We start from the raw sequence: 24357 nt of genomic DNA, 5'->3' as shown, positions 1-24357 counted from the left end.
TTCAGACACTAGCTTGGCCTGGAGAGGAGCAATAGATGGGGGAAGACTAAAACGGAGGTTAAACACTGGCACTTACGTCTTAATCCTGCTGGTCTCCCATTGCTCACTTCTTTGCATTTTCAAACAGCTTATAGATGCAGTACAAGTCTGTGGATAGATAACTGCTTGTATGATGTGAATTAATAGGACTCTGGACAAAGAAAAGTACCAATATATATGAATTGACTAGTTCCATTTATCTCCAGATAAGATGCCAGGAAATAGGTTCAGAAAAAAACATAGCTACAAACTACAAGTGTTACTCTTATTTCTCTTAGAAATTGAGTAGGGAGCAAGAGCAAGAACAAGAGGAGCAGTTTTACTCCCTGTTAGGTTTGAAGGCTCATTGAGAGAAAGACCAAGACTATAACTCCCTCTTGATGGTTTGTTAATCTTAAAAATAGGCAGTAACTTAAGAGACCGCTGACATTAATACTTGTTAATATTTACTGAAAGTAGAGAAGGGTAACATTTTTAAACATTACAGTTACCACAGACTGAAACCAAGCCTTCCTAATTTGAACCTAGGCTCCAGTGCTTACTAGCTCTGTAACAAGAGATTAATCTCTGCCTCAGGGTCCTGAATTGAAAATAAGAATACTGGAATGAAACATAAATTGTGAGAATTTAATGAAGATATATGCTGCTGCTAAGTCACTTCAGTTGTGTCCGAGTCTGTGTGACCCCATAAGTCACAGCCCACCAGGCTCCACTGTCCCTGGGATTCTCCAGGCAAGAATACTGGAGTGGGTTGCCATTTCCTTCTTCAAATGAAGATATATACATCTATATAAATAAGTAAACTAAAGAAAGGAGCTCTGGGGAAATTCTAAGCCTGTTTGATGTAGGGCGAGGTGGAGATGAGGAATGGGGAAGAGAGAAGTTAAACTTCTGAGTGTAGTGTGATTTGTGGAGCGCTTTCTAGGTCTATCCATACTTATGTAAATGTTTGCTTCTATCAGATGTCCCACATTGGCTCCCTTTGAGGACACAGATCTATTTTGTTTGGCTCATGCTTATAATTTTAATTTCTTAAAAGACCAACATCTCATAATTCATAGAGAGCAGTAAAACTCCCAGATTTCCATCTTTTCCCCGCCCAAAGTAGAGGAAGATCTGGCAGCCCTTGATCTATAGTCATATGGGATCGGCCCTTACGCAGGGGAAGTATTCTGTTTGCAATGTTCCCCAGCTTTTCTCCCCACTTGTGGAGGACAAGTGGCACTCATCATCTATCACCGTTTGCACCGTTGTGTTTTCATGAACCCAGACAGTTTGCATTACCTACCTGGCCTCTAGTATTTGAATTGCCTCTCCTGGAGATAAAAGATTTCTCCATTTTCTGCCTGTTTTACCTTGTCATCTATTACCCTTCTCAGTTTCAGTAGCTGTTAAGGAGTCAGTGATAGGAGCATAGAAATGAGTAAAGAAATAGAATGGGAGCTACTGAGACTGACATTTCTTCTTAAAACCTTATTAAAGAAAAAAAAAAAAAAAACCTTATTAAAGTATGTCAAGGAACTTCGCTGCTTGAATTTTTAAAACAAGGACTTAAAAAAAAAAACCCTGTAACTTGCTTTTCCAAAATGTTTTTTCCCATTTCAAAATATGTAAGTTTTAAAAATTGTAAGCATTGCGTGTTTCTGTGTTTAATCTTATTTTCTGCCTCTGAGGTTCTGTGAGACATTTTCTGGGAGCAAATGGTTACATTCTTGATGTTCTCAGTGACAGAAGATAAACGTGAACTATCTGACCCATAAGTGTTCTGTCATGTATGAATGTATCTATAAATTTGAAGCTGTTTTTTATTTCAGTCCAAAGTATATCTTAGAATTGGGGGGGGGGGCATTTGTATTTATCTCAGAACTTCAAAGGATATTTTTCTTTAAGGAAAATTTAATAAATCATTTTCTCATGCTACATCCAGATGGTCACTTTTCTGCTGCCTTTATCCCTGGGACATTTTAGCTGCCCTTTTAATGAGATCTATAAAGCTTCTTGAGTTTAAGCATCCAGAGTGGCACATCTTTTTTACACACCCCCAACTCCATCCACCCCCCCCACCCCCCGTAGCTATTCTCCCCAGGTCTTCAAAATAGTTCAAAACTATTTTTAAAAATCAGTCCCTGGGCCTGGTATCAGTGAGATCCCAACTTTGGTCCCCACTCTGGCAGTGGGTTGAACACAGCTCATTCCACACCAGCATTGTAGAAAGGATGGAAGTCACTCCCCAAAATACCTCTGCTGTAACCACTGGTGGTGGAAGTCACCTATGCCCAGTGTCCCTCCTTCTATTTGCCTAAAAGATTATGGGTATATTGTATCGGCTGTAATTGCAATGACCTGGAAAAGAGTAGTGGAGGGAAAAGAGATTTTGAGAATAACTTATGCCCCCACCATACACAACACAACCCTATACTCAATGAAATAATATACAACAAAAAGCAATGGTACCAGAGCTGGTACCATTCACATGAGTGAAAACAAAAACAAATTTTACATCCACAAATGTCTTGAGGACAAAGCACCTGAAAGACTGAATGTTTTGCCTTCCACCCAGATAGGCTGCATCTTCCAAGGACAGCCCCAAATGTCCTATTGTCTGGTACCAATGGTATGCCTCTCTTAGATAACCAATTATGACCCAATTAGTCCATTTTAAACTATTTCATATTAAACATTGTCCTCTGTGGTGTTTTATACTACTGGGTAAGCAATGTTATTTTATTTTGCTTTTGAATTAAAAAAATAAAGCAAACCTCAAAACCACAAGTGAATTTTTTGGCCAGAAAATAGAAATACAAATGTTTACAACTGTACTTATATGTTAGTGACTATTTTATAATTTTACATATTACAATATGCTTTCCCTGCTAAGTACTGAGTATATGAAAAGGCCTCAAGGAAGAATGTTTGAGTAAAAAATAATAGGTACCATGTAAGGGCACTGTGCTGTGTGATTTATAGCCATGATCTTACTTAATCCTCTAAGTAACCCCACAGACACATTCTGTTGCTAAACAGATCTTCTTAGAAGCTCTATGAATAAGAACTCATTTCACTGATGATAAGAATTGAGTGGGAAGATAACTTGCTTGTTAGTGATGAATCAGGCTTTCTACCTGTATGTGACATCAAAGCCTCTTAATGTTTTCTCACTGCCAAGTACACATTGAACCTTCTATGAGTCCTGAACAACAGCACTCCATACAGTAGAACCTTAAATACTAAGAAATTCAAATCGTTACATATTAGACAAGGAAAAATTAGAGTCTAGCATACATAAAGGAATTTAATTTAAAAAATAAAAAGTCAAAGGATGTCCTAGTTTAAAGTATACATTTAGCCCAGTGACTGTGTATCTTTTATATCTGCTTCAGCAATGCTGTTTTTTTAAGAAATAACATTTACAATGAGAACTCGGCCACACCATAGCATCATAAATCATCAAAGATGAAAAAGTTGTTTATACAATAACATTCAAGAAGGCTTTTCAGTCTTAAGGGTTCAAAGAAAATGTTTTCTGCTTAAATTTTGGTTAGCTAGAACACTGGCCCTAACATTACCCTTCTGTCCTTCATCTGCATCCCCAGTCCAACACACAGTCTGTGAGGTCTGATGAAGGAATTGCTTTCTCTTTGGGGCAGGGTGCTGGATAATAATAAATGACTGGTTTGAGTATATTCCAAATGGTATTTACTATGTTCTTTGTGCCTTATTAACAAAGTCAGTTAAGTAGGGGCAAGTATTAGGCAGTTAAATATCCCAGTGATGGCTTAATAATACTGTTGTTCTAATTACTGTTACACATAAATCCTTGGCAGATATTTTACCCCATGTCTTATTAAGTTTTAGGCACACTGTCTGAACCTTTATTCTTTTTATTATGCCCAGACTGTTCTAGAAAAACAGAAGATATGTTAAACTATAAATGGCACTCATAATCTTACCTGTTGGTTGTCAAGATTCATCAGTGTGAGACTGCATGTTGAGATGGTCAGTTTTATATTCATTCCCGAAAACTGAAGATTACTTTTGCCAAGAACTGTTGATAGGAACTTAGCTGGAGGCTTTAAAAATAACAAAACGACATTCTAAGTTACAGATTTTGTTACAGAAGGAATATTTATTTCTTTTAAATGTTAAAAATGGGACAAAGCCCACACGCTTCCTTTCTATTTTACTTTAAATAAATCAAGTGAGATGGAATGCTTTTTTAATATAAACTTTTTTTCAATTGAAATGCAGCAAAACTCTTGAGTAAGTAATGAATTCTGTGCCCTCAGACCTTTTCTCATACATTCCCTTCTCCCCAAGTGCTGGGAGTAGGGGTATGCTTTATATAAAAGGAACTCCCGTGAGAGTTTGGATTAACTGAGCTCACAAGTCATTTTGAATATCACAAATCTAAAAAAAAGAGAAAAAGTTGCTGCTTAGGTTTTTTTGTGATGATTAAAACAGTACAAAAAACACAACATGCCAAAACTTATGAAACACAGGGAAAGAGGTGCTTTTATAACTATAACATTACAAATTATAATTTATAGGTATAAACACACACTAAGAAAGAAAGATCTCAAATCAACAACCTAACTTAGAGAGTGGGAGGAGGGACAAATTAGGAGATGTGGAGTAACATATATACTACTATCTAGAAAACAGATAACCAACAAGGACCTACTGTTTAAAGCACAGGAAACTATACTCAATATCTTGCAATAATCTATAAGGGAAGAGAATCTGAAGGAGAAATATAAATATACACACACATGTATAACTGAATTACTGTGCTGTACAGCTGAAACAAACACAATATTGTATTTCAGCTACACTTCAACAAAAAATTTTAAACCAACCTAAATTTACAATTTAAAGAAATCAAAAAAGTTTATAGATTAAACCCAAAGTTGGCAGAAGGCAAGAATTAACAAAGATTAGAGCAGAGATAAACGATATAGAGACTAGAAAATCAATACGGAAAAGCAAAGAAACCAAAAGTTGGTTCTTCAAAAAGATCAACCAAACTGACAAACCTTTAGCTAAATAAGTTAAGAAAAGAAAAAAGAGAAGGCAAATTAGAAAGATCAGAAATGAAAGAGAGGACTATCCTGCCAATTCTATGGAAGTAAAAGGACTGTAAGGGAATACTATGAACAACTGTATGTCAACACATCGGATTACTGAGATGAAATGGACAAATTTCTAGAAACATAAAACCTACAAAGACTAAATCACAAAGAAATAGAAAATCTGGGTAGACCTATAACCAGTCAGAAGGAAGGAAGGCAAGAAAGCAAGCAAGAAAAAAGGGGAGGGAGAGAGGGATAGATGAAAGGAGGGAGGGAGGGAGAAGGAAGGGAAAGAAGGAAGGATGTAAGGAATACTAGAAAGCAAGCAAGCAAGAAAGGGGAGGGAGGGAGGGATAGATGAGAGGAAGGAGGGAGGGAGAAGGAAGGGAAAGAAGGAAGGAAGGGAGGGGAGGAAGGAAGAGAAAATAACAAGTGCTAGCAAGGATGTGAAGAAATTGAAACCCTTGTGCACTATTAGTAGAAATGTACAATGGTACAACAGCTTATTGAGGGTAGCAGCTCCTCAAAACACTAAAACTGGAATTACCATATGATCTAGCAATTCTCTCCAGTACTCTTGCCTGGAAAATCCCATGGACCGAGGAGCCTGGTAGGCTTCGCGGTCCATGGGGTCGCGAAGAGTTGGACACGACTGAGCGACTTCCCTTTCGCTTTTCACTTTCCTGCATTGGAGAAGGAAATGGCAACCCACTCCAGGGTTCTTGTCTGGAGAATCCCAGGGACAGGGGAGCCTGGTGGGCTGCCGTCTATGGGGTCGCACAGAGTTGGACACGACTGAAGCGACTTAGCAGCAGCAGCAGCAGCTAGCAATTCTGCTTCTTATTATATATCTAAAAGAACTAAAAGCAAGGACTTAAAGAGATATTTGTGCATCCATGTTCATAGCAGCATTATTCACAATTGTTAAAACATGGAAGTAACCCAAGTGTCCATCAACAGATAAATGGATAAGCAAAATGTGATATATACATACAATGAAATATTATTCAGTCTTAATTAGGAGGGAAATTTTGACATATGCTACAGCATGGACGTACCATGAGGACATTATGTAAGGTAATGTGAAATAAGCCTATCACAATATGACACTGCATGACTCCACTTATATGAGATAATTAGAGTAGTCATAATCATAGAGACAGAAAGTAGAATGGTGGTTGCCAGGGGCTGGAGAGGGGGAGGGATGGAAATTTACTGTTTAATGGGTATAGACTTTCTGTTTTACAAGATAAAAAAAGAGTTATGGACTTATTCCCATGATATTGTTTAATTAGATTGTGTAAAATAACTTCATTGCTAAATATGAAATTACAAAGTGAAGGCTTGGGGGAAATGGGCTTTTTTAGAAGCAAGCAATTCTAAATATATTCTGTTATTCAAATAAAGGATTTTCTTTCTTAATAAAAAAAAAAAAAGAGTAATGCAGATAGACCGGGGTGATGATTAAGCAACAATATGAATGTATTCACTGAATTATACACTTAGAAATGGTTACAATGGTAAATGTTATGTGTACTTTAACACAATTTTTCAAATTGTGAAGAAAAGAATATTAAAAATATAAAGTGCATAGAAGAGCACCTGGCATGTATTAAGTACTCAATAAATCCTCAGGAGTAGGAAATGGCAACGCACTCCAGTATTCTTGCCTGGGAAATCCCATGGACAGAGGAGCCTGGCAGGCTACAGCCCACAGGATTGCAAAAAGTTGGCCACAATGAGTGCACATGCACATAATGTACAAATCTAGCTATCGAGGAATTAACTCAATAATTTCTCTTTCTTCTTTACATGTTTACTTTCTGGAAAGATGACAGCCTGGTTTGCTTTATTTTGTTTTTCAGTGTGGACTCCCACTAATCCTGAAATGAGAAAGTCTTAAGTGAATAAGACTGTTTGTTGGGATCATCCAGTCACAACCTCCTATTTGAGGAGGTTATGAGAGGCAGGAGGAGGTTAGAGGCTATACACAGATCATGTGTTCTGTCAAAGAAACTACTAATGGTAGTTCTAATAGAATTCAAGGGCCATTCATCAAAGTTTCCTGTACTATGGTGGCTCACTTGAGTCACTCTGGGTGACAATGAATTCAGCCTTAAAAAATAACGAGCAATGATAAAAATACAAGGCGTGGATTTCCCTGATGATCAAGTGGATAAGACTCCATGCTTCCAAGGCAAGGGGCATGTGATTGATCCCTGGTCTGGGAACTAGGACCCCAAATGCCTTGTGGGGTGGCCAAAAAAAAAAGAGAGAGACAGGGTGGTATGGTAATAGAGCACTAATCTGAGACTGAAAACCTGGCTTTGACAGCTGGCACTGACCTTGATCATTCTAGTAACTCAAGGCAAGTCTCTTTGCGCCATAGTTTAGAAGCTAGCAAAGTGAGAGGGTTTTTCTTGGGAGATCTCTAAAAATCCTTCCTCTCTTAATCTACAGTTCTATAACTAATATAGCTATCTTAAGAGCCTTTGAATCTCTCCTTTGCACTTCGAAGCAACTATTCTGGTTTAATAACTTAATACATAATTGGCAGAGACGTATTAATACATCTTTTGTTACCCAAACATGATTGACCAGAGTGTTTCATTATTCAGTCACATAACAAATCACTGGCCGCAGGCATTCGTTTCTGCAAAAATTCCTGGTCGGTAATGTGCTAATACAATAAAACTACTTACCATTATCATTGAAAGCTTAATGTAACCCAGACACCATGTGAGGCACTGTGATAGACACATCACTTCATTTAATTCTTACCTAACTCTATAAAGTATGTGCTATTTTCTCCCATTTCATAGATGAGGAAGCCAAGGATCCAAAAGGTGAAATGACTTGTTTAAGGTCACACAGTTACTAGAGGCAGAGACAGGGTTTAAATCCAAGTCTAATATCGAGTCTTGTGCTTTCTTTCAGCATAAAAAGCTCCTTCTACCCATTTACTATCTTACTGCTACCAGCACCCATGTTTCCACTTGAAAATAGGCCATGGAGTCTTAAAAGCCTAATTTGTTAAGATGCAGAATACATACATTATAACATATTGAAATTGGAAGGTACCCAAACTGGTCATTTTGTCAACAGCTTAACTTTACAGAAACAAAAATGAAATTTCTTTCAGAGATTAGATGCCCTGCTCAAAGGTAAATAAAGACCCAGCCCTGCAACCAGATTTTTTCTAACTTGGAAAGACTGAGGTGCTTTCTCCACTCTGTCCTTCCAGGCATCACCATTTCAGACAATATCTGGCAAGTCAGAAAATTTGAAGGAGAAGAGCAACTTTGAGGGCATCTCAGATAGCATGCCAGCTAATCAAGCCTATTCTGGACCTTAGGTCATGTGGTGGAATGAACAAACAACTATTTCAATATTATCTTTCTTTCCCATTGTTAGGGAAATATAAAACAAAAAACCCACACCATTATTTATTTACCTTTCGCTTTTTAATGGCTCCATTTGCCCCAGGGACAGCTTCACACAGGCGACTTATTGCTTCCCTATAGAACAGAAACCATATAAAGACTCAGCAAACTATCAAGTACATAGTAAATGTTCAGTAAACGTTAGCAAGTTGTTATGACCAAAATGTACACTCAGATAATGGTGAGTCTGACATAAAGGGCCTCCTCCACTCCACAGGGGAACACTGAGCTTATTTTCACCACAGCTTAAATCCAAGAAGATCCAGCAACTCTCTAATACTGAAAAATTGCTTTATGTCTTATATTCACCTTCATTGTCTATTTCCCTTGGGTTTTCAAGGTTGGTTTTCAGCACTGTTGATTTCTAACCAAAAAGGATAGATGGGACTTTACCATCTAGGAATATTTCACAGTTTTATCTTTAGCAAAATCCCCTGTGGTGTTGTGAATAAAAAGCTTCATAGCATCTCATCACTAAAAACAATTAAATACAAAAGAATCCAACACTAGAGGAAGTTTAAAAGGATTGGGAGAGAATTAAACTTCAAGGTGGTCTCAAATGGAACCTTATTGACTAAGTTACTGCTACAAGTCATTGAGCTTTCATGTAATTTCACAGAAGAAAAGAAAATCAATAGCAAATTTCCTCCTTTGCTTATTTTTCTTCCCTTACTATATATTGCACTTCCTGAGAGAAAAGCACCACTAAAAGAGGTAGTTGCTCCTTAATGGAAGTGGTGAATGCACTGGCGCCCTCCTCTCCAGAAATGCAGTTATAACTAAGAGCTTTTGTCTCTGGGACTCAGCATTCAGAACCACCCGAGCTTTCACTTGGAGTAATCTGAACCTTCGCCTGTGGCTTTCAACACACATATTAAACTTTTCACAAAGCAAATGGAAATCTCTAAGCTCCTTCCGGATCCACTGGACATCATCATTAAATTAGTACACACACACACATTATTACAGTTTTTATATATATTAGATTTCATGAAAATATTTTCTATGTGATGTTTTGATTTTCAAAGGAAGGGAGATGCAGAGAAAGGAATGCAGATCCATTAAAAATAAATATGCATTAGATAGACAAAAAATAGAGATCTATATATAGCTCTATACATGTAGTAGTGCAGAGCTATGTACTCAACATAATTATCTGCAACAAATGTATAAAGCAGCTTTTTGATTTAGCATATTTATTCTTTCTCCAGGATTCCAACCTTGTTCTCTGGAGTCAAGCAAGACAACTCTGAGAGCTGGGCTCTTTTGTTTGGTTGGCGGGCTGATGGTTTGAGTTATCTTAGTGTTAGTCAGTAATTGATGAGACACATCTAATTGATCTGAATCAGCCTACAGCATTGCCTAAATAGCTAGACCTGGCATCCTTGTTGTTGGTATTTAACAAAGAAGGATTATGGGAAAGGTGTTCTTATCTTAGATCCTGTACTCCGTGGGAGCCAGTTGGGGTACTTTGGTCTAAAAAGCTCCCTGTAAATGGGTTGAAATAAAAGTATAAACAAAAGTGGACACTGATGTTGCCAAGTATAACAACAGCTATTATCAGAAGTAGTAACTTTTACAAGTTTTATGAAGTGCTTTCCCAGGCACTGTTTTCTCGATTCTCATTCCAACTGTCAATAACGTCTAACAAAAAGTAAAGTTGTGATTTTGGATAAAGGGAATACTTTATAGGATGAGCACCCCTCAAGAAGAGTTTGGAAGGGTGAGCCTTCCTGGCAGGGTGGAGTTGGGAAAATTCAGACAGAGGGAAGAGCATGTGTAAAGATACTCAAATATAAAGAATTATACAGTACTATATTATTATATATATTATAATACAGTATTATAAAGAGCTACAGTACTTTGATATTGCAGGAGCACAAAGTGTGGTAGCAACAAGAATGAGTAAGAGCTAAGAGATGGGATTAGAGTCTGAAAATGTTTTCTGAATAAAGCCAGATAGTAAATATTTTAGATTTTGTTCTGTTGCAAAGACTGAACTCAGCCATTAAGAGCAGCAATAGACAACATGCAAACAGATGAACACAGCTATTCCAATAACTTTATTTCTAAAAACAGGTAGCTGGCCATATTCAACCAAGGACCATAATTTGCCAACTTCCTGATTAGGTAATTTACATGAAAGGGGTTAGAAATAATTCGGTTTTAAAAACAGGAAAATGTTAACATTTTAAAACTAAAAACTGAACAACTGTAAGATACTTGCTCCCCTCTCATTAATTTCACACACAGAAAGAAAACTACAAGGCCAGTATTGACAGAAAAAAGGGAATAATCCCACTTCAGGTATATTTATCCACCGCTGATGGCCTTACTTAGTATTAATATAAAAGATGACAAATGTCATAATATTTATCAGAGTTTTTGACAAGGAAAGAGGAATTTTCATTCAAACAGCATTGAGTAGTTATGTAAAAGAAACATTCATTTTAGAGTAAAAAAAAAAAAACCAACATAAAACAAATCAACATAAATATTACCACTTGCAATGTTAAATATTAGGACTACAGAAATATGGAGGGAATCTATATAAATTAATGGGAAAAAAGAACTTAGAATAGCATATGCACATTGGTAGCAGCTATATAAAATTAATCTTGTATAAACAGGGACATAGAAAAAGCATTAAATAGTAACTTGGTTTAGAGATTTTTTTTTATGTGTGTGACTTGCTGTTTCCTGTTTTATATTCTATTGATGTTTAGATGTAAACAGTGTTTTGTTTTTCTTCATCATTCAGTTGATTATAATCTTTTAAAATATTCAAAAGAATGCAAGTTAGTTCCTCAGCAGGAGTTTTGCTCCTGTTTTGTGGCGATGTGAGGGCATGTCAACAATGTCCCTATGGAGTGACACAGCCTGTCTCTCTTTTGCCAACAACTGCAGAGGTCAGAGAGTGTTCATGTTAGATAATAACAGACCTTTATTTCTCATTGTTCCCCTCCCAGCTTACCCTTTAATGCCTCCATCTTTATAGTCACTAAGACCAGATTTTTCTTTTCAGTTTATTTGGTAGACTTGCTGATTTTCACTCTCCAAAGTTTCACAAAGAAAAAACTCTTGCCAAGATTTAGCAATGTTTTCACATTAGAAATCTCTATCTTTAGATTTCTAGCAGAGAGTTCAAGTTTTAATGAAGAGGCATCCTATTTATATGTCAGGTTCAGCTCTAAGCACCTTATGGACATCATCTCATTTAGTCTTAATAATATTATTTCAAGGTAAATATTTTATCCCCATTTTACAAATGAGGAAATTAAAGTTCAAAGAATGTTAATAACTGCCTCTAAATAATTCAGCAGATAGTGGGAGAGACAGAATTCAAATCCAAGTCTGACTTAGAAACGCAGACTCACCGTTGGAGGCACCATATTGCCAGCTTCATGAAAAGGGGAGAGTTCTAGGCTTTGGGGACTAGGAGGAGAAATATATTGGCCCTTCCTCTGCTCGCTCCCCAACATAGAAAGTGGTTCCTTTATGCAGTATAGCTGTGGTAACCCGCCAACGGAATGAGGCAAAGTGATGGCAGTCAGCTCTGGAGAAGGCTCATGAGGATGCCCCAGTCCCTTGCTGTCCCAGCCCTTTGTTTTCTATACACTGGCTTATTATCTCCTTAGGGATAATAACAGCATCCAGAGCCTAGCCCTCGGGGGAAGAACACACGTGTGTGCAAAGCACACTCACTCAGAACTTTAAAGTCAGCTGAGACACCAGACACTTCACAGATTCTGCATCTCTTAATACACAACTCAAAAGAAAAAAGGGGAAACCTGTGCTTATGAACTTGCTTTTAAAAAAATAGTTATACTGTACACCCACATTCATAGCATTATTCACAATAGCTAAACCATGGAAACAACCCAAGTATCCATCTACAGATGAATGGATAAGCAAAATGTGGTACATACATACAATGGAATATTATTCAGGCTTACAAAGAAAGGAAATTCTGACACATGCTACAACATGATGAATGTTGAGGGTATTATGAGAAGTTAAATAAGATAGTCACAAATAGGCAGATACTGCATGATTTCACTTACTTGCAGTAGTCAAAATCATGGAAAGGAGAATGGTGATTGCCAGGGGCTGGGGGAGAATGGGGAGTTATTGTTTAATAGAGACAGAGCTTTAGATTTACAAGATGAAAAGAATTAGGGGAATGGATGGTGATGATGGCTGTACATCAGTGTGAATGTACTTAATACCACTGAACAATACACTTTAAAATGGTAATCACGATGGTAAGTTTTATGTTATGTGATTTTATCATAATAGAAAAAAAGAACTGCCAAAAATAATTAATTTTTTTTTTTTACTTTAAAGAGGATTAATAGATCTCTCTCCAACAAAGGCCTATTTGCGCAAATATTTCTATTCAATTTTAGAGGGTCCAACTCCCCAACTCTCGCCCCTCAGTATCACCACTGGAAAACCATCTGTGGGCCTCTTGGGAACCCACAGAACACAGGTTAAAAACCACTGCTTTAAACCACTCAAACTGTTTTCTTTGCTTACATCAGTATTAACAAATCTGAAACCCCAGTCAGAGAAGGCACATATGTGCTTGCTTTTCGTTGCCTTTCTTCTCAAAGATCTTTTCTTCCCCTTAGACTGGGACCAAGAGATTAACTGTAACATTTTCAAGAACAAATAGTACTTTCAATGCTTTTCTGGCATTCTTGCCACTCCCTGCAACCTAAAGCGCTGACTTTACACATGCTGAGGAAAAAGAAAACAGAGATCCCGAGGCAGGGATTCCTCCCAGGATGAGGGTGCCACCACCCCAGCTGCCCAAGCAGCCTGCATTTCTGCATAACCCCTTGGAAGCTGACAACCATGGGACACTCTCCAGCAAGCAAACATTCAGCAAACGTCCTCTCTTAGAGGAGCAGGACTTTTCAGAGTTTAAATGGCTAAAGATTTCCATCCTGGGAGCCTGTACTAGAAAGAGAGAGAGAGAGACCCAGAGAACCAACAGTGGTCACTTTGTTTATTGTTTTGCCACATGAGAGGGAAGGGGAGAAGCAGGCTGATGTAAGAGAATGAGAATGCAGTTGAAGATTTGCTTTTAAGCATATAAAATCCTGCCTACGCCATAAGACCGAAAAAAGATATTTTGTCTGTTTTAACAGAGCCCAAACACCACCCAAACAAAGCTACCTTTCTTCATCAACCCCTGGCCACTACAGTACTAAGGTTATAATTTTTCCATGTCTTTAACCCTTAAACAGTTAAGCTCCTCTGAAAGCAATGTTGCCCAATCATTCTGTATTTTTGTTTTTGTTTTTGCTTTTTAATTTGGAAGGCAATATCATAATCCAAGACAAAGTGGAGCATTTAAGGGAGGGTGGGAGCCTGTGGGACAGATTGTTTCTAGTGAATGTCAAAAGGCAGTTCTTCAGTAAATAGGAAAACCAGAAAATGTGTCACATGAAACCAGGCAAATGGCCCAGGAAAGCAGTTAAAGGCAACTCTCCCCATCTCCCAACACACACACACACACACACACACACACACACACACACACACACACACACAGAGTTCCTTTTTGTCCAAACCAATGGAAATGAGAATAACTTTTATTCCCCGAAAGAGCCTTTCCAAAAAAGGAATTCAAAAATATGTAAGTAGAACAAAGTCACAAGGGATTTTCCCTTACTTTTCATTTCCAACATGAATCTTTAAGTGAATCAGTTAATAATGTGAAGGGACAAGTTGTCACCTGAATGTCTCAAGCCGCCTTCCTATTGATGAATGTGAGGACTGTAACTCAGACTCCACATCAGGTTAGTTTTATGTTGTTCCAATCATTCTAGGGAAACTAGTACCTGCTTTTTTGAAATCTTTACCTTCAGAACATCAAAGCTCAGTGATCTATGTGTTCAATTTTGTTCAGCTTGGTGAAATTAAAGACCTCCAAGAATATATGCAAGCCTCAGACAGGACACTTTAGAACATGAGCCTGCCTCCATGGTGATAAGCACACAATGAGTGCAGTCAATGACCCTAGACCAGCAGAAAATGGAAAACTTCAAACTCCCTTTGTGTTATTATCAAGGGCATTGCCCACGCACTCTGGGACGGTTGATGCTGCCCATAAAATATATCCTTTCATTTTGGAAGCAGGCACTTTGGGTCCCAGGATGGTCACAAACCTTTTAGGACTGCCCCTTTTCGGACTTATCTCACCATTCTGTTCAACCTGAATTCTATTCAAAATCTGATTATAAAGTACATTTGCAATTCTACCCAGCCCAAGCCATCACAGAACACAGGTTGTTCTGTCTATTCTGCCCTTTGGCTCTGATGCAAAAGTTAACCCATGAATTGTACTTTAATGAAGTTGAAAGACCATCTCGTCTCCACGGTGGCACCTCCCCTGCAAGTCTCCCCCCAGTAAACAGAAATGAAGCACTGATCTTCTTCTATCCCCACAATGATTTCTCGTAAAAGAAGCACATGTTTCAAAATGCAATGTGGTTTATACATTTTCAAATACAAAATGAGATATGGGGCTGATTTCACACAACACACACTGGATTTGGTAAATCCAAAAGACTGTTCTCCTTTACTTTGTAATAAACTAAAACCATCTTGTTTTAGACAAAATAGTCTAAATTATTATTAAGGCATGTCTTTTGAAGTTAAAGAGCACACTGATCATATAGCGTGGTCACCTAAGAAATTTTTTTAATGAATTTAAAAAAACCAAAACAGATTCAACATAGTCACCCACTTTACTCATCGTATTTCATTCCAAATGATGCTTATCTACTTCCAAAAATAGGCTTATCTTCATAAAAGAAAAATTTGGTGCCATTTAAGATACTTGAAACAGTTTGCCATAGAGGTATCTATAATGTTGAGCAAGACCGTAATGGGTAACATGAGTGTACAACTCCCAGCACTGTTTAAAAAAATAACTCTCAGTGTTTTATGGGCTATTTGGTATATATACTATAGATTTTATCTGGTAAGTCCATTTTTCAAAAATGTGTGTGTGTGCCTCTAGAAGGAATCAGTAACTGGCCTAGCCAGTTGGGTCCACTGGTGGGACAACTTTGGCCTGCATATCAGCTAAGAATTCACTGAGATAACCATTTAGGTAAGTGGTGATCAAACTTCCAAGTTCTTAAGAATTAACTGTCTTGCTGGTTAAAAATGCAGATTCCTGGGACTGTTCTTGGGATTTTGATTTTATAGGTATGCACAGGTTAACAGCCTCCCAGGTGATTCTAAAGGAGATCAGCTCAAGGACCACACAGTAGACTAGAACTTCTACTTGAACTCACTGCACAGGGTGCCTGATTTGGTGCTCCGCAGCTTCACCCAGACGGCTGTGTTAGTGGACAGTAAGGAATTAGGTCACTTGCTCCAGGCAGCTATGGTGGGGAAGGCTACGCATTTAATTATGTTCCATTTGGGGGGAAATTTGTATCCAATTTAGTCAGTCAATGTGCTAGGATAGATATTTAGTATAATCTTCTCCTCTCCCCTCTGTCCTCTATATCTCTACTCTTCTCACGGGAAAGGCTTTCATCAGAGGGTATCTGAAAACCCTGAATGTCTTTGTTCCCATGATCCCCTGCACACATGGGTGGTGATAAGTGACCTGCATTCTCTCCCCTATCTGGCAGCCTGGATGTTGAGAGGTCTAATCCATCTGCCCCTCGAAATGTATTCATGTTCTAGGCAGTGGTTCGCAACCTTGGCTGCACACTGGGGAAACACGGGGGAGCTTTAACAAATCCTGATGACTGGGTCTCATCTCCAGACATTCTGATTTAGTGGGTGAGGGGGGACTTGAGGATTGGGAGTTTTAAAAGCTCCCTCAAGTGTTTCCAATAGAGCTGAGTCAGGTTGAGAATCTCTTCATAGCAGTAACCAGCATGCCTTTTTTTGTCCACGGCCAGAGAGTAAAAACTGCTAGGCTTTGTGAGACATATAGACTGTCACAACAACACAGCCCTGCAGTTGCCGCTGAAAAAGCAGCTACAGACAACACATAAGTGAATGGGCATGCTTGAGTGCCAAAAATACTTAAAACGGACACAAATGTGAATTTCATATAACTTCCACAAGTCACAAAATATTCTTCTTTTGATCCCCCACTCCAATCATTTCTAAAAAGTCAAAAACCATTCTTGGCTCAAAATATGGCAAAATCAAAATCAGGTAGCAGGTGGTTTGCTGAGCCTTCTTCTGGAGCTAACCAGAAATGAATGTAAGAGGCCATGGAAGCACAATCAGCTATTTGCTTGTATGTGGCAGAAAACCTATTACAACACAACCTTTTAATCATCACAGACAGATTGTTTATATGTACCTGGCCTCGGTCTTGCTCAGTATGTTGGTACAGGTAGCTGGGTTTTATGAGATGAGTTTACTACTATATAAACATAAGGATTATGGAACTGCTTTTACAAACTGTTGGGTTTTTTTCTTTTTTTTCCCTATTTTTTTTTATTAGTTGGAGGCTAATTACTTTACAGTATTGTAGTGGTTTTTGCCATACATTGACATGAATCAGCCATGGATTTACATGTGTTCCCCATCCCGATCCCCCCTCCCACCTCCCTCTCCATCCCATCCCTCTGGGTCTTCCCAGCGATTATCACCTTCCATTCTTTGTCTCTCCTACCAGCATTCAATGAAAGGAGAGGGGAACCGAAATCCTTCTTCTTTTTATATCAACTAAGTTTCATTAAGTAACATGATATCTTGTACATGACACAGAACAAAGTGCTTGGAGAAGATACATAAATAAACAAAGTGCAAAATTACTATAAATGTTAACAGGGGGAAAAGTGGAGGATTCTAATTTATCTACAACTCTTCTATGATAATTTAAAAAAAAAGGGCTGGTTGAGTGAGCTCTGCAATCAACAGCCAGAATTCAAAATTTAACAGTCTCCTATAATCTCTGTGACACTGAACACATTTTTAAATCTTTCTATGTCTCAGTTTCTTAAATTCATAAAGTGGGAATAATGATAGTGCTTTGAGCAATGCCTCAAAAAATGTTGTCCATAATTCTTGCTTTATCCTTAAAATGTCTATCTGCTTTGAGAACTGGGTCTAAACTGCTTTTTACAATGTCTAGTACCCAACAGCATACTCTCTGGTTATAACTGGAATTATACAGAAAACATGTTATAGAAGAGGCTCAATTATGTCTGTTATACATACAGCAACAGATAGTCCAAGTTTCTATAAAGGCAGAATGCCTACTTGATTTTCTTTAGATGCCTCCATGGCACCTAGCGGGCTGCCTTGGACATTCTGAATGTTCAGTATGTAAATGTTTAGACAGCTCTATGGCACTGAAACAAAGTATGATCCTTGTCCCCTTGTACAACCCAGATCCCCCTTCAGAACAGAAGTACTCACTACCCTGGTTGTGGGAATGTTCACTGCTCATGTCTCACAGCCAAGTTCCTTACCCAGAACTTGTCTTCTCCTTTAGCTACCTTGCCCATAAACATGTTCCTCCCAAGAGGCATGACAAATGACATGCCATGACATGACATGACAAATCAGTATGGTGTTCAAAGGCCTGGTCTCTGCACCCAGGAGATATGCTGAGGGCTTCGTTGAGATAGCATCACTATTTGTTGAGATGCTATCACTGATAGCATCACTATTCAGGTCTTCCACCATGTCCAGACCTGAAATCCTCACTCCTCTATGTGTTGATCTTAAGAATTCTCCCAGTATACCTTTTGCATTTAACTCTCCATCTCAGCATCTGTTTCTAGATAGAATTATGCCCCTTTACTTTGGCACAAACACTTAACTATAAGATATCTTTCCTTTTTAAAAATCTGCATTGTCATAGCTAATAGTGAAATATCCTTTTTTGTTCAAACATGCATGCAAATGCACATTTTCCTAGAGGAGGTGCAGCTCTCATAAGCTCCAACCCATATTTAAGGAAATGGGTCAGAACCTGCATTTGTTCCATTAGGCATTTCACAGTTTTCCTAAGGAGAATCCTGATAAGAAATGGAACAAGTCTGACTGGCAGGTGGAAAGACTGCCAAGTGTCTAGCATTTCCTTTGACCACAAAGCCTTCTTTTCATCAAAGAAAAGTCAGGCTGAGATTACTTTTTAATGAACTTTTAGTGCTTTCCATCTAGCTCACTTCCTAAAAGCAACTGTATCTTTGATTTTTCTGGATATATGGTATCTTGAATCCAGGCCAAATTCCATACACTAGGCTTTCAGGGAGAATCTCAAGGCCCAAAGATGATGGATGATGGAGCCCTTGTGATTGACTGCCCCACTGGAAAAGGATAGGGACCCAACCCCTTCTTAGCCAGACACACTCTGAGGCCCACGCTAAGCTTTCTCAGGAGGCTCCTATGCAACTGCAGCACTGGTGTTTCTAGGAGCAAAGGTACAAAGGCCTATTCTACTTGCATTGTTAAATGATTCAGACCAGGAAATGACCAGTGTATCCATCAAAATCTAAATTAGAAACCCAGTTTCTTGGTCCTGGAGACAATTACCCAGAATATACTGGAATATGCTTGGGGTATTACAAACATTCAGTACTGACTTTTACAGGAAACCAAAAAGGGCCAAAAAGGGAGATACCAGAATACATTCTCAACTGGCTCTGCACAGTAAGGAAGGCTTGAGGGAAAAAAAAATCATCGGAAAAAGTTATTTCATTTAGCAATTGAAGCTAAAAATACTGAGGTCGCCCCCAAATGCATACACTTTAACATTCATGCATTTTAAGCTCTAAATTAATCTGTTTCTCCTCAAACACTTAAGGCTATCCACTAAAATCCATACTTAGATATGGACAGACAGCTAACTAGTCTCACTTAGATCAGTGAATATGTGTATACTGCCTGTTAGAGGAACAGTGCATATGTGTTCATATGATAATATATGCACATCTGTAAGTTTCCGTAGATTCATATGGATAAATTAGCAGGTTCTGATTTCAGCTGCAACATATTTTTAGAAACAATTTCATAAAATGGATATTTTCCATGGAAAAAAACATTATAATTGGAAGTTTCATTCCTGACAAAGGGTAGATAGTGTAAAGAGAATTAACAAAACTAGTGACCATTTTATAAACCTCTACAAATACCTAAAATACTAGAATAATGCCCTGCATCCCATAAAAACTACAAAAAATACACAATACCTACACATGTAGCCTCAATGTTTCTTGAAATACCCGAACACTGCATCAACATACAGGTCAATTGAATTATGTTAAAAAATTAATAACAACATTTTGATTTAACAATTCTGAAAACCTTAAATTTTAGTGGAGTACTTGGGGCATGATTTAAACATACCTAATCTTTTTTTTTAAGGTATTGAAAGAAATTGATCTATTGTCTTCTTTTCCCTTTGAGGTAGGAATCTATTTTTTACTGCATTTACTACTGCCATTTTACAAGCTACTTTTTCCTCCTCCCAGTAATTGCCCTTCCCAATATACGAGAGCTGGAGAAGGGCATGGCAGTCCACTTCGTATTCTTGCTTGGAGAATTCCATGGACAGAGAAGCCAGGCAGGCTGCAGTCCACAGGGTCGCACAGAGTTGGACATGACTGAAGCAACTTAGCACATGCACAGGCACAATATTGGCGTGTTAGGGAACTATCATACTGCCACAATGCGACTCTGTCCTGGCCAAGGCTGACTGGCCCAGCATTGGGCCCCAGCCACCATCCCACCTGGGAATTTGACATTTGGAACTGAGAAAACCAGAGGTGGGGAATCCCTGCAGCCCTGCTGCTGATGGCTCAGCAGTCCTGACTCTATCTTTCTTATCTGTTTGGTTGTTCGCTTCTCAGATTCCATGAGCTGCCTCAATATCCTTTCAGGAAATTCCCCTTTTGGCTTACCTAGGCAGAGTTACTTTCTGCTACTTAAAGCCAAAGACTCTTAATAAATATACCCATGGCAAGGAGATGTACTTAAAATTATTTCTTACACCTTAAAGCTCAGGTCAAAGCAAGTACTATTCATACATAATGACCTAGAAAATGTGTACATTAGATGATAAAAGCATGTTACAAATTAATACATGCTATCTAATCTCACCTTAGCTTTCAAACAAATGACTGGAAAAATCTTACACCAAACTGCTACTACTAGTTACCTCCAGCAATTTGTTTATTTTTTCTTTAATTTTACCCTATTTCTCAACTCCCACAATAAGCCAGTCTTAGTTTTTATAATCAGAGAAATACAGTGAAAAAGAATGTTAGGAATCAAATGTCCCAGAAGCCTGACATCAGCGATGGAGATGATCATAGCTGAGTTGTTTCCTCACTTAGAAGTGATTTTTAAAAGATGAGTCAGGCCTGCATTTACTGCCTGCACTGTCCCCCATCATCTTGGTCTATCCACAGTTATAAGAGCAGTTTCTTAGCTTCAAACCAAAGCAGTGTCACTAGGAAACATTAAGTTCTATAGGGACAGGCTTTGGTGTAAGAGTTCCTGGGTTTGAGCTCAGGGAAATAGCTGTGTGGTCTGGGGATGGTCACAAAGACTTCTCTGAGCCTCAGCATCCCCTGCTCAAAATGGGGAATTACAGTATCTTCCTCTCAGGGTGATCATGTGCTTCATAAGAGAGCAAGGGCGTAAAAGCTCTGCGCAAATGAAACAAATATCAGCTAATGTTAACTACTTTCACCTCGTGTCCTGCAGCAGCTCTTGGCCAGCAGAGTTTCTGGTTGGGCCCCAAGAAATTATAATAGACTAACTACATGCACTCTTCCCCGAAGTATCTCAGCTGCGGGACCTGCTAGAGACAGGCCTTGACACTTCCGCTGTCCTTCTCTTACTGGTTTTGCACACTTTCAGCAAAATATACTTAAGACAACCTAGAATACTTCAAAAATACAACTCATCTAGTAACCAACACTTTTTAAAAATTGTTGTAAAACACACATACAGTACACATACATAAAATTTACCATTTTAATAATTTTTAAGTGGCATTAAGTACATTCACATTGTCATGCCATTATCAGCACCACTCGTCTCTAGAACTTTTTCACCTTCCCAAACTAAAACTCTGTACCCATGAAGCACTAAATCCCCTTCCCCTCTAACCCCTGGCAACTACCAATCTCCTTTCTGTCTCTAGATCTGACCACTCTAGGCACTTTATACAAGGGAAATCAGACTACCTTTTTGTCTTTGTCTTTGGATTTGTCTTTTTGTGTCTTTTCCTTAGCACAATATCCTCAAGCTTTGCAGTAGGCTGAATGTTTCTATCTCCCCAAAATGTCTATGTTGAAATCCTAACACCCAAAGGTGATACTACTAGTAATTGGGGCCTTTGGGAATCAATTAGGTCATGAGGGTGGAGCCCTCATGATGGAGGATAATGTTCTTATATAGAACTCCCTAGGCCCTCCTGCAAGGAAGGATATGATCATTCTGCCATCCAGAAAAAGGGCCTCACCCCACCATGCTGGCACCTTGATCTCAGACATCCAATCTCCAGAGCTGTTAGAAATAAACATCTGTTGTTTATAAGCTACCCTATCTGTAGTATTTTGTTACAGAAGCCTGAATGGACTAGCACAAGGTTTATTCATGCTGTAGTATGTGTAAAAATTTACTTTTTTGCAGCTTTATTGAGATATAGTTGACAAATAAAATCATAATACATTTAAAGCATACAACATGATAGTTTGATAGCTGTGTATATTGTGAAAGAATTCCCACAATCAAGTTAATGAGCACATCCATCAGCTCACATATTTACCTCTTTTTTTCGGTGAGAATGCTTAAAATCTACTCTGTTAGCAAATTTAAATTGTATTATACAATGCAGTATTAGTCACTGCATTAGTATGCTATAGTCACTATGCTATAATTAGATCATAAAGGCCTTAATCATCTTAAAACAAAAGCTTATTCTCCTTAACCAATAGCTCTACATTTCCCAGCCCCACAATGCCCCATTCTTTGGTAACCACCATTCTACTCTCTGTTGCTATGAGTTGGACTTTTTATAAAAAGTTTCCACACATAAGTGATATCATGCAGTATTTATCTTTCTCTGACTTATTTCACTTAGCATAATGCCCTCCAGTTGCATCCAGGTCATCAAAACCTGTAGGATTTCCTTCTTTGTAAAGGCTAATATTCCATTGTACGTATATACCATGTTATATATCATGTTTTGTTTATCCATTCATCCATCAACGGATACTTGGGTTACTTTCATCTTATGAGTTTGTGAATAATGCCACTATGAGCATAGGTGTACAAACATCTGAGTACATGCTTTCAATTCTTTTAAATATATACACAGAAGTGGAATTGTTCGATCATAAGATAATTTTATTTTTAATTTTTTAGGAACTGCCATATTGTTTTCCACAGCAGCTGCATCATTTTACATCGCCACCAGCAATGCACAAGAGTTCCAATCTCTAGCAACCTTGTCAACACTTAATTTCTGGTTTTTTTGTTGTTGTTTTGGGGTTTTCTTCTAAATAACGACCATTCTAATGAGTGTGAAGTACTATTTCATGGTGGTTTTTATTACATTTCCCTAATGATTAGTGGTGTTAAGCATCTTCTCATGTGCTTATTATCTATTCGTGTGTCTTCTTTAGAGAAATGTCTATTCAAGTCCTTTGCCCAGTTTTTAATAGGGCTGTTTGGTTTCCTGCTGTTGAATTGTAGGAGTTCTTTAAATATTCTGAATATTAATTCCTTATCAGAGATCTGATTTAAAAAATACTTTTCCACTCCATTCTGTGGGTTGCCTTAGTAACTGTATTTCTTGGTCCTACTTGTGCTCAAACTGCACCTGCATGTGACATTGTGCTAATGACTGTGAACAAAAGGAGCCCTTGACTGCCACACCCTCTCTCTGTGTATTTGACTCTGTCATCCTATCAGAAGCTTTCTCAATTGCTTGCAAACATTTTTAAAAATTACTGTATCTTCGAAGATTTCTGAAAGGGATGTAATTGGCTATTTCATCTCAGATATCTGAGAAGCGAGGTCTCAGTCCTAAAGAGGCTGTGAGGAACCGGGGTCAGCACAGCTTGAAACTAGCAGAAGTTGTCGTTGTCCACACATTCACACACGCACCACATGGAACCTCCACAAGGGTTTCCTGATGTCTACACCTGTGTGAGAGGAAGTACTTCCACTTACATCAGTGCCTGCCAAGGAGGATTTGACTGTCATGTATCATTGTAACTGGTCTCACCAGCTGATAAAGGTCATAAATCTTGACCCTGGGAACCCAGACCCTTGCTGAGGTCTTCACATTCCTTTCTGACCAATGAACAATGAAACTTGCTTTATCCAACCATGTACATCCTGTTCCGGTAAGTGCTTGTTTTTAATTCTTAGCATGACCACTACGAACTAAAACTTTAACACTCTTGATGTTTTTCTCCTTGTCACTGTTCTCAGTAAATGTCTTCACTGGGGGGTGTCCCCTGGTCTGGCACATTAATAAACTCTTTATCCCCGCTCTGGAGTCTTTACTTTGAGTGCCATGTGGGCTGAAGTCCCACTCCTCACTGCATGGTCCCCTCACAAGTCAACACAAACTCACACACCAGATGCTGGAAATAACTCCAAATTTTACACAGACGTACGCACGCTTATCCATGCATGGCTATAATCAATCTCATTCATACGTTCCTCAGGAAAATTAAATAAATCGCATCCTATCTTCAAACAAACAAATATCTCAGTTTAGTCACCCAACATGCAGATATTTGACCTCTACAGAATACTCTCCCTCCTGACATTCACATTTC

At 38.4% G+C, this 24357-nt stretch overlaps 1 protein-coding gene across 2 annotated transcripts in view; it reads right to left on the bottom strand.

Moving 5' to 3' along the window:
• The window catches only part of SHC4 (SHC adaptor protein 4), a 124539-nt gene that overhangs the window by 45767 nt on the left and 54415 nt on the right, over nt 1-24357 (bottom strand). For both annotated transcript variants that reach the window (XM_065940497.1, XM_065940498.1), the window contains exons 4-5: nt 8563-8626; nt 3990-4109 (exon numbers count right to left, since the gene is read on the bottom strand). In XM_065940497.1, the coding sequence (XP_065796569.1) occupies nt 3990-4109; nt 8563-8626 (184 nt within the window). The remainder of the gene's footprint in view (nt 1-3989; nt 4110-8562; nt 8627-24357) is intronic.

This window comes from Muntiacus reevesi, chromosome 7, assembly GCF_963930625.1.
Source record: "Muntiacus reevesi chromosome 7, mMunRee1.1, whole genome shotgun sequence".
NCBI lineage: Eukaryota > Metazoa > Chordata > Mammalia > Artiodactyla > Cervidae > Muntiacus > Muntiacus reevesi.
Note: the sequence above shows the minus strand (reverse complement) of the source record. Positions and strands in the feature narration are given on the sequence as shown.